The following is an 11,736-nucleotide window of genomic DNA, read 5'->3' as shown; positions in this document are numbered from 1 at the left end:
TATACCGATTTCAGCCCCTCTTACGGCTTTTTGTAGAATCAATACTCACTTGTCACGGACATTTCAGTATAACTAACGATTGAATCGTAAGATTTTTGAAAAATGAGCCATGCACTGGTTCCATAGAGTTTTTTTATTTTTTTTCATCTTTTAATATTTCCATACTCAACTGTTGAAAACTGTAAAGAATTACAAGAAAAAAAACAACTTTATGAATTCGTTACGTCCGAAGGTTTTTTTTTTTTTTTTTTTGGGGGGGGGGGGGGAGGGGGGGTTAACCTTATCTGGGACGATCATGCCCCAAAAAAGCTTATTAACTCGTTAAGAACTACAATGTATTGTGTATTAAATATTTTAAGTTAGATTTATTCTTAATGCATCTAATCTATAAAAATAGTTCAAGAAAATGCATTAATTCATACCGAAAAGCTGCTTGAAACTTAACTTATTGAAAGTTTCGAACTTTATCTGGTAAAATATGTACGTGTTCTCATGTACGTTGAAAAAGCATTTAAATGTAAATCAACAGGACTGGGTTGCTCAAAACTATGGCTAAATTTAAATGCAATGACAAATATATATACCATTTGATTTTGATTTTGATTTTTTGTGTTTTAACGCCCCTTTTTAGCACCGCCTGTGGGCTATTTCGTGGCGGCCAGTTTTTATTAGTGGAGGAAGCCGGAGTGCCCGGAGAAAACCATCGACCTACGATAGGAAAACTTACAATCCTAGTCAATTAAGATTGGAGTCGAGTGCACCCGCAAGAGCGGGGTTCGAACTCACAACTTCAGTGTTGACTGGCTAGTGATTACAGTAGCAACTACTTAGACCACTCGGCCACCGAGGCCCCCCATATATATACCATCTATCGGTATACTGCAGATGCAACAAATAACACGGCTCAAAATCAGTGTATATGATTGCAAAATCCTGGCAATAGAATCTGATGTAGACAATAGCAAAAACATTTTTTAATGGGAATTGGGAACACAGATCAAATTGTGTCTGCCGTAAGGATTGCCGATTATTTGTTGTGTACATTACTTAATTGAATTTACATTAAGGTGGTACCTAACACTACAGGGAGATAACTCTGTAAAAATCAGCTAAACGTTTTAATTACGTTGTATTGTTAAGGAAATATTAAGCTTCTCAATGATCAAAATTAGTGTTTGTCAAACTGCTATATAACCAACGAAATTTTTCTGATAAAGTGGTTGGTTCAAATTTTTTGAAATTTTTATATTTTTGTCAAAGGGTCAAAGTAAACATTTTGTCAAAATTTTATGAAAATTAAACAAGCCAAATTAATATTAGTCAAGGTGTTGGGTACCACCTTAATTAAGCGCCAAACGTTATTTATACATTCTTCAATATTATTTTCGTCTTTAGAATGATGAAATTCGCCATTGCTACCGTAGCCATCTTGGTCTGCCTTTGTGGCATGAAGGGCATTTACGCTGATGATTATTATGGCGGAAGTTATGCCGGGGGAATAGGTGTACAAGGATACGGTTCTAGCTACGGAAAAGGCGGATATGGCTCAAGTTATGGTGGATATGATGGCAATATGGGCGGATATGGCAGCAGTTTGGGTGGATATGGCGGCAGTTTGGGTGGATATGGCGGTAGTATGGGTGGATATGGCGGATATTCCGGATATGGAAAGGGACATGACGGATATTCTAGTTACGAAAAGAAAACAGTCCATGGATACGGCAAAAAAGGAGGTTACATCGATGAAACAATCCACCTTCAACCACAACAAGTACCAATGTCAGTTGCAGGTCCATATGCAGGAGGTATTTCATCATACGGTGGCAATGAGCGCGGTATGCTCGGTGGTATATTCGGTGGTGGTGAAACAACAATGATCTGTAAGTTTATTCTTTAATTATAATGATATAAGAGGGGTGGTAGGAGGGTATGTCATCGCGAAATCTCGAAAAAATAAAGTATTCTTTCTTGGATCCCGAAAAATAAATCATTAATTCCCAAGTCCCGATAGGTGTAAATCTCGAATCCGCGAAATAAAGGTCCGATCCCAAATTACCGCAAAAATATGGGCCTAATTCCGACGTCCCGAAAAAGGTCCTTCTGCCCCTCATATAACGGTTGTTGATGTAAGTACATAACTGAGAAGCACTTCTGCTTTTCAAATAAGAAGTGTTAACATCAAAGAATATTTCCATTGGACTCAAACAGAATAACTTTTTAAGAAATATTATCAACTCATTTTTTCATTTTTTGTTTTACATTAAATATTCAAAGATATTTTGTTTTGTTTACCTATTGGTTCCCAGATATGATATGTATGCTTCATCTCGTATAGACACAACTGGAAAATGTTACCAGTATAAATACTCATGAATAGCGGCCAAATTGAATTCTGAGGAAGACCCAAAGTGAAGGGAGGGTAGTACATAATTTTAGTATAAGTTTTAATTCTTTGAAGTTCGAGGCATATAAATGTTGAAAATAAGCCGCACGGCCCTATGTTTTGAGTTTTGAAAAAAATAGAAGTGCATATACACTTTCAATCCTAGGATATAATTTTTTACGAAACTTCATAGTAAATGTGGCACAGTTTTAGACGCAAAAGAACTTTCTATGGGAAATTGCATTGTCTATTTTTACAGAAGTGCAACCTTTAATATGTACTTAATATAACCAAATACTACATGGGTCATGTTGCCATGGAGCTATTAAATTTTAGCAACAACAGGCAATCGTGACGTATATATTTTCATTTTCATGCGATTTTTGTTTAAATAACTAGAACACACCCGCGACTGAATAAAGCACCTTCGCCTTATTTTCAGCCTGGATTTTTAGTATGCGTATTGGCATTTGATTAAGTCATGCTGATTATAATGTGCACAGTTTTCTTTGCTTTCAAAATCTTTCTGTTTGAGTCCGTTCTGGTTTTCTTACTACAACCGGAAACTACTTTTGTAGATTTATTTTTTTGGCCAATGATTGAATTTAGTAGTGTCAATCCCTGCATAATGACGAATTCCATGTGTGATTATGACCCGTGTATATAGCAAATCCCAAATACACCATTTGGTGGTGCGCTTGACAGAGGCTCAACGTACAGAATAGGTAACTGATAACAGGTACTATTGGTATCGTGATCGGATTCGATCCGGAACTTATTAATTATTGGTAATATCAATTATGTGGAAAGCAAAAGGGATTGGAATGGTGTAATTTTTAATCAACATCATTGTCCTATATTAGTTATATATAAAGTTGAATTCTTTGATTCGTCGTTTTTACGTCATGCCGGCTAACAAATTGAACCTCGTTATTTTGATGGTTGTGACGTCTCGTCTGCATCACAATATTATTAATTTACTGAAAAGTTAGTAGACCATATCAAAAATTCATTGATGAAAAATGAAAATTAAAAAAAAAAATCAATTATTTACGACAGATTTTAGCCTTTTAATTACAGCTCCATTACGTTCAGACCAAAGATTAATTTTTTGTAAACATACATGTGTTTTTGTTACTTGTTTTTCTGCTTTGTATCGATCTGATGAGTTAAGCCCTTTTCAATTAATTTTTATAGTATGTTCATATGTTGTGCTGTTACACCACTGTCCCAGGATAGGCGAGGGTTGGGCGCCCGCAAACATGTTTAACCCCGCCACATTTTGTATGTGCCTGTCCCAAATCATATCAGGAGCCTGTAATTAAGTGGATGTCGTTTGTTGCTGAATATCATATTTGTTGTTCGTTCATTGTTTTATACAAAATCAGGCCGTTAGTTTTCTCGTTTGAATTGTTTTACAGTTGTCATTTCGGGGCCTTTTATAGCTGAATATGAAGTATGGGTGTTGCTCATTGTTGAAGTCCGTACAGTGACCTATAGTTGTTAACTTCTATGTCATTTGGTCTCTGGTGGAGAGTTGTCTCATTGGAAATCATACCACATCTTCTTATTTTTATATGTACATGTATTTATCTTGCTTAATTTTTATATTGCAGTTGGACTTATCTTGTTTTTCGCTTTACTGAGAAACAACAACAATGATTAAATACCATAACGACGATATGTTTTGTAAGTACACATTTATTGTTCTATCGTATTGTTCCAATACAAAAGTCTGTATTGTTTCTGTTCGACCGTCGTTTACAAATTAATAACTTTTTTTTAGCATTCCAATCGCCTAGCTCTCACATACAAAGCTGTTATAATCTTGTGATACTACAAGATGTCTTCCTGATAATGCATGCAATATGTGCCGCTGGATCTTATCAATCATGAAATGAATGTCATTTAGAATCCGGATGTTTTCATTGTGTGTTTTTTTTTTTTTTGCGTTTGCGTCAATTGGATGGCACTTTCACAATTTAAATTTATGTGATTTAAATTATCAATAAAAAGAAGGAGACAGATCTATATTTGTATAAATAACCCCTTCTTAATTTAAATTTTTTTTTACAAACTTCCATATAAAAATAAAGGAGATGTGATATGATGCCAATGAAACAACTCTCTAGCAGGGCTCAAAAGACGTGGATGTAAGCAAATTTAGGTCACTTCAAAAATTAGCAAACCCCATGCCGTATAGTCAACTATGAAATGCAAGCATGATTCATTTTTACTATTCTGTCATTCTTCTTATTTCTTTAGTTTAATTTTGCTTAATAATTTCTCTTTTTAGGAAATGTCATATACACCAGCAGTGTGGAATAGACAAGAGAAAGTAGACTTTATTTTAAGTTTAGATATCAGTGTAGACTGAAAGTAAAATGATGTTGGATACCTCGCGAGTACAACAACAATGCGAATATATTAAACTAGGACCTTCAATAACACAAATATAAATGGGCAAGAACTATTTTCTCGTTTCACATGACTATTGACTCTGGAGTATATAATTTTTCGACCAATCTTACAATCGATGCAATTTTGTGAAGTCAGAGTTTAACTGTTATGTGTTTTCTATATACGAAAAAATCATCGGAAAACGGTTTTCTCCATAAAAAATTGGTTGATGATATAAATGCTAAAATTAGGTGATATAAAACTGCAAATATTGTCACAATTGTTTATTTTACAAATAATATTTGTTTAATAAATGACAAAACAGATTTTGAAGTATACACAGGTAAACTCACGTGAAGTTCAACTCAAAAGAGCTTATACGTAAAACTCACGTGAAAATGTTCACATGATTTTCATGTGAACTTGACAAAAAAAGTATGGTATTTTTCATGATTTTTTTTATTAAATTTGAAAATTTTCATGTTATATGAATAACTTTATTTCGAAAATTCATTTGATTATCACGTGAAATTCACATGAGGTTCACGTGAACTCCTTATGAGATTCAAGTGAAACTCACGTGAATTTCACATGAAATTCACATGAATCTTAAGTTCACGTGAAATTCACGTGAGTGAAATTTCCTTGTGTAATGTCTGATTTTTTTTGATATTGTGACAATAACGGTAAAAAACATTGGCGACCTGATTATCTGTAATTGCCATTCTTGTGGTAATTTATCGAAATAATTTTTACAATGTAAAACTTTCCTTTATATGTCAACATTTAATCATTTGTTTTTATTATCTTTATATCAATGCACATGCAAGCAAAAGACTCTTTATTGGTTATTAAAGGTACAACGTGTTTAAAAATATTACTGAAATCCCATTGGCCGATCGGAATGGAATGTTAAACTGAATTACCTTGCAAGGATAGTGCAACTGTATCAGCACAAAAAAGATTTCTTGTATCAATTTTTAGGGATCCGTGTAGCCTGTTGCAAGGCAAATTTTCTGCTTCTATCCAAAATAACATCCTCTTTGAGTGGCTGTTCAAATGTCCTGCTCCTCAACCATATATTTCAACTTTCGGAACCTATCTATTGTATTAATTGTTAATTTGTTCTCGTTCTGAAAATCCATTAAATATTAGCTACTGGGCGATAAACAAACATTAATCAATCATAATCATAATACAGATTACACTTGCAATTGTATTTTCATTCACTTGTTCCAAAAGTAACCTTAATCGAGCTTCCTGTGTGTGTGACGGATATTTGGCTCTATTTCTGCATTTTTGTGGGCCCTATTATTCCCTACAATTTAGTCCCCAACACCCCCAACACCCCCAACACCCCTGTATTCTCTGTTCTGTTTTATGGCCATATTTTTCAAAACAAAAAATACCCGTTATATATATGTTAGCAATCTTTTTTGCCCATTTTTCTTTATTCTTTTTTTTTTGTTTGCATATTATTTTTTATTCTTTATTTTAAAACTCTCCTGGGCATAATTCTTTATTTTTTCCAATTTATCTTCAATGTTTTTGTCTAGTTTTGTGTGCCCTTTATTCTCTATTCTTTATAACTTAGCATACAAATCTTCTTTATTTTCTTTTTTTAGCCCCATTTTTCACTTTTCTATTTTTTGCCAATAGTTCTAGATTCTTTAAAACCCATTCATACCCTTAAATATCACAATGATCATACTTTGAAATTTGATCAGATAATGACTTTCAGCGATATTTTCTAATGCGGAGCTGGATATATTTTTTTTTTCTGCATCATTTTCAGAATTTCAAACACAAAATGAAAATTCTGTGAAATGCCATTATCAGCGCAAAAAAGATGAAATACAACCAAAAACAAGTAATTGGATACTATATCAAATACATTTCACACACACTTTTTTATTTTTAATTCGTAGTTGAAGAATAGTGTTTATTTTGCATTTCGAGTAATTTAATTTGAAATATCTCAATGTATTGTAAAGTAGATATGATCAGAAATTTTGAGTAACCTTAATTACTGGCAAACTCGGAAAAAGTGGTAACATCGTCTCTGCTACGCTACGCAACTTTCAATCAAGAGCCAATGCTCATAAACTCGGTAAACGCAAGACTTCTGATATATGAAAGTTGAGCAAAACAACGTCCCCACTGTTTCGGAGTTTAGATTACTGGAGGAAGTTATTTTGTTTTTACTGTAAATCATGGTGTACATTTGTAGTTAATCTATAAAAAAAACATATTTTCATTATGATAGATGGATATTTGTATTCTTTATCATCTGTTAAAAACTCATTCACTATATTATGATTGTATTGTAAAAATGAATAATGTTCACTTTAACCAATAAACAAAAAACATATTATATAAGACTTATTAGTTTCATACACCAGCACATGAATGTATGCACGAGATACCAATTATCCATAACTCATTTCTGAAACCTGACTCTATAGTTATAGAGTTATAGATAAGATTAATTATCTTGTTTATGAGTAGTAAGTGTTCACGGCCTTGTACACTACGATTGTTTCTCTTTAATTTATGGACAGCTCTTTCTAACCTTGGTCGGTTTTTTTGGTATTTGTTTGTTTTTGTTTGTTTGTTTTTGTTTGTTTGTTTGTTTGTATTTTGTTTGTTTGTTTTTATTAAACTATGAATGCTACATTGGTATATATTTGGATAAATGTTTACTGGTCCTGAAATATTTCTAATTTTGGAACAACTTTATGTTTGGAGTCAATCTTATAGGAAACTCACAGAGGAAAAGAGATCATTCTTTTGTTATGGTTGTGAAGGGGCATATCCTTGCGCTGTTATCCTAACTATTAGGTATAATTTCAGACCCAAAGTTTAACTAGTATGAACAACCGCAAACGTTAAGTTTCGGAATCAAATGCAGCTAAAGAAGTTAAATTAAAAGTATAGACTTTCATAAAAGCTTCCCTTACCTGATTGGTTATTGCTTTACCAACAACTTACATTTCTTAAAGTTTTCTTGAAAAAGTCGATTTAGAACCTAACATATTGTATAGATATTGGTTTATTGTTCAAGACCCTAGGTTTACCTCTGGATGTCTTTTAGGTTTTTGTGTTATTGGGTTGCTGTCTTATTGATGTGTACCCAGCACGTTCTTTTATATATAAATACATGTAATTATTTTTATAGTTTCAGCATAGTATTGTATTGTAAAATAACTTGTCCCTTGGCAACAAACCAGATAATTAAAAGCACAAATTCCGATAGTTATGATTTGAACAGGAATGTGACAAACTGTCAATATGAAAGCAATCTGGCAATTTATTATATCAATATATCACACTGCTATCAAATGTGTCTAAAAAATAAAAAAAAACTGGAAAGTTGATGATACCCTGCAATATATTTTTTTTTTATATAATACGCCTAGGGTAAAAAAGAAAATAAACAGTAATCACAACAACTGTTGAATAAAAAAGGTTAATTCGGAAACCTTACAAATATTTTGAACACAAGATTGCATAAAATAAAACAAAAATGACCAGCTCTTATGACATTATCAATTGACCATTCTTTAATCAGAAAATAACAGGGCTCCTGCAAATGCTGAATGTCCGTAATTTGTCGAACTCAAGAGACCTCGACTGTCCTTCAGGATCTGGATGTACACTCTATCTCCTTGATTTAAGGGACAGTATCGCTGTTCTTGATGAAGAAGCTATTGAAATAGAGTGACTGCTTCCATCTACATGAATACTAGTCTGTCTTTGGCAATTAACCACTAAAGTTCTAAAAAATGTCCGCGGCTTAATTTTTAAGCGTTTTTATTTTTAATTCATAGAAATTTACGTTTCATAAATAAATATATAGAGAATATGATATGGATTTTTCAATATCACATTTTATAAACCCAGTCACCAATGTAATCCCGAGAGCTCTGCTCGAGGGTTTATATTGATAGAGGATTGATACGGTGTGCGGGTTTATTCCTTGAATGCCAACATCCTTTGATCTACCGACAATTTACCTGTAAAATTATGTTGGCGTTCGAGGAATAGGTGTAAGTAGTTATCACAACAAAAGTTCATGCTTATCAAAACAATCATACTAATAATTAAACAGATATGTAAATTGCAGGTAGTTAAATATAATTCATGTTTGTCAAGTTATTGAAAATCATTTTTTGCTGTTACTGCTTGAACAAATATGAATTCTCTTAAAATGAAACTTTGAAAAGTGTTGCATCACAAAGTCAACATGTGCATATTGTCAGGGATTCCAGTTTTCACAAATTCTACAAAAGCCTCTTTGGACTTTGAAGCTTTTTTTCGATATTTCTATAGTTGTGTGTGCTGCATGTAATATCCTCCCATATTACATGATGGAATTTCTTGAAACTTTGTATCTCATGTTAGATTACTATGTTTTATTTTATACAGTTTGTTCAGGATAATTTTTCTTCGTTATGATATCACATCTATTTTTATTGTAAGTGATTCATAAAATAATATTGTTTAGGTGTTTATTATGTTCGCAACTCATCGGAAAACTTGTTACCCTATTTTATGGATTTTCTTGAAACTTTGTAGGGTTTCCAGATTGGAAGTTATCAAATTTACTTAATTATTTCTGATGCATGGTTTTTTAATGTTTAATTAATTGTTCAATTGAAATCTTCATATAGTTCATATTAACTATATAATATTTAAAATGATATGGAATTTAATAAATCTCTAATGTCTTTTTTTCAATTTGAAATAATTGTATTTAATTAAGATGTCTTTAATATTTCTAATATGTCTGATGTTTATAAACATTTCATTTCCAAATATATCTTTTTATTTAATAAAAAGTAATAAAAATGTTTTAATTTTCTTTATTTCTTTAAAATTCATAATGATTTTAACCCTAAAGTCTTCTATTTTTTCTTAGCAAAAAGTGATAAAATGTTGCATTTCTATCAAGTTCACTAATCATTTTTAACAGTTAAATACTTATAAAAACACCTATTGTTATTATATAAACATCTATTGAATTATTTTTGTTGGCATTCAAGGAATAGGTAACATATAAAATGTTGGCATTCGAGGAAGACACCGGTGTGCGGTGCTTTGCTTTTGCGCCAATTGGCATTTCATTTGCGCCAAAATAAAACATTTCATTTGCGCCAATAATACAGGTAAATACAGGTAAATAGAAATTAATAAAAAATAGTTTTAAAAGAGACTTTTAATAATAACTTTAAAAAAAATGATAAAACATATTCCTCCGAAATCAGTCATCGTAACCATAATGAAAGCACTGTACATGTACATATACGTTCTAAATAAGAGACCTTTCTTCATAATGTTAAAACACAGTTCTGATATAAATTAACGAGATCATAAAAACTAAAAGAAAGCATTAATATACACTGGAGTAAAAACAACGGTTTGTTCTGACACAAGACTTGTAAGCAACGGCTCGGACGTACTCATTTACACTGTATAACCAATATGTGTGGTCATAAAAAAATACAGACTTATTTCCTCTTTATACAAGTAAGAATGTGGTATAATTGCAAATGAGACAAATATCCACCAAAGTTCAAATGAAGTGGATGAAAGCCATCATAGAAAACCGTACGTCCTTCAAAAACCCATTCCGTATAGTCGGCTATAAACGACTCCAACATGAAAAATATTAAACAATCCAATTCTGAGAAAACTTACGGACACTAACTCAGAATTGACAATGTCCATCTTGACACCTCAAACATGTGAACACTATATAATTTTAAACATAAGTGGCTCTCAGTTTTATAATAAAAGATAAATATGAACTTATTTAGTTACCCAGGGGGAATACTTAAAAAAAATTCTTATTCACTATGTGGCAATGAATATTTTAAACTTTCCCGTTATATGTTACACCTGTAAAATGGCGCAAATGTAGTTTTTATTTTTTGGCGCAAATGAAATATAACCTTGTGGCGCAAATGAAAGATTGGATTTTGTGAAAATTGGCGCAAATGCAATGCGCCCACGGTGTGTGATATTGAAAAAAGCCATTTTATATATATACTTTAAGCCGGAGTCACACATTCACGATTTTTACTGCCTTCCTTGACAGGACCATTCCCGATTAAAATTTGTCAAAAGTCTGATCAAGATCCTGTTAATCGTGGCTGGAAATTAAAACTTTAATTAGAATTTGTAAAAAACATTTATTTAATCACGACAACAATCAGATATTGTTCAGGAAGCGTCCAAATTCAGCCGTTTCCAGCCGAATTTGTCGCGATTATACGGTTCTCAATCCGATATTAATCCGATTTGTATCTCTCACATGGTAAAACAACGACCGAATCTGTCCCGACAGCGTTCCGATTATACCGAATGTGATCCGACAGAGATCAGACAGAGACCAGACAGTGAACCGACGCTGACGGAAGATATCCGTCAGAAAACTGTCGCCATATTCGGGATGATCAGGTACTGTCGGAACGCAATCCTATCACAGTCTGCTATACCGCATTGCAAACGACTTGGTCTGGACTCAGTCGTATTGTGTTCTGTAATTGTCGAGACTCTGACGTGGGTATTATTGCCGAATTTCGTATTAATAACGGGACTGTTCCGGAACGGTTTCGGCAAAGACGGTTCGCTTTCGGCAAGATCAGGTTGCAATCTGGACTCAATCGGCAAAAAAACAGCAATGACAAATTTCTCCAGATCATGCCCATTCCACAGGACACCGTCCAGAAAACACAGAACATTGTTACGATTTTGATCAGATACAGCAGAATCTGTCACGACATAGTCACGATTGTAATCCGACTAGACAAAATCGGTTGAGTCTCCCCGAATGTTACGGGACGCACCAAACTGTCGGGGTGCTTGGCCGACCTCTCCGGACCATTCCCGATCCGTAGGAATCTGTAACAAACGTATACGACTGCGTTCAGACAATGATAGGACATTCC

The 11,736-nt window shown here is 33.0% G+C and overlaps 1 protein-coding gene across 1 annotated transcript; it reads left to right on the top strand.

The window, feature by feature from the left end:
• Positions 1 to 1,447: 1,447 nt before the first annotated feature.
• On the top strand, positions 1,448 to 8,917 carry LOC127718676 (probable peroxisomal membrane protein PEX13). The gene is made up of 2 exons (XM_052224730.1): positions 1,448 to 1,805; positions 8,910 to 8,917. Exons 1-2 carry the CDS (start codon positions 1,448 to 1,450, stop codon positions 8,915 to 8,917), a joined length of 366 nt encoding a protein of 121 aa, XP_052080690.1.
• The last annotated feature ends 2,819 nt before the right edge of the window (positions 8,918 to 11,736 follow it).

Source organism: Mytilus californianus, unplaced genomic scaffold (genome assembly GCF_021869535.1).
Source record: "Mytilus californianus isolate M0D057914Y unplaced genomic scaffold, xbMytCali1.0.p SCAF_10, whole genome shotgun sequence".
In the NCBI taxonomy this organism is placed as follows: Eukaryota; Metazoa; Mollusca; class Bivalvia; order Mytilida; family Mytilidae; genus Mytilus; species Mytilus californianus.
The sequence above is the reverse complement of the archived record's forward strand: the minus strand, read 5'-3'. Positions and strand labels throughout refer to the sequence as shown.

Bases quoted from the DNA above. Each gene is read 5' to 3' on its own strand.
- LOC127718676 (XM_052224730.1), top strand. From the start codon at position 1,448: ATGAAGGGCATTTACGCTGATGATTATTATGGCGGAAGTTATGCCGGG.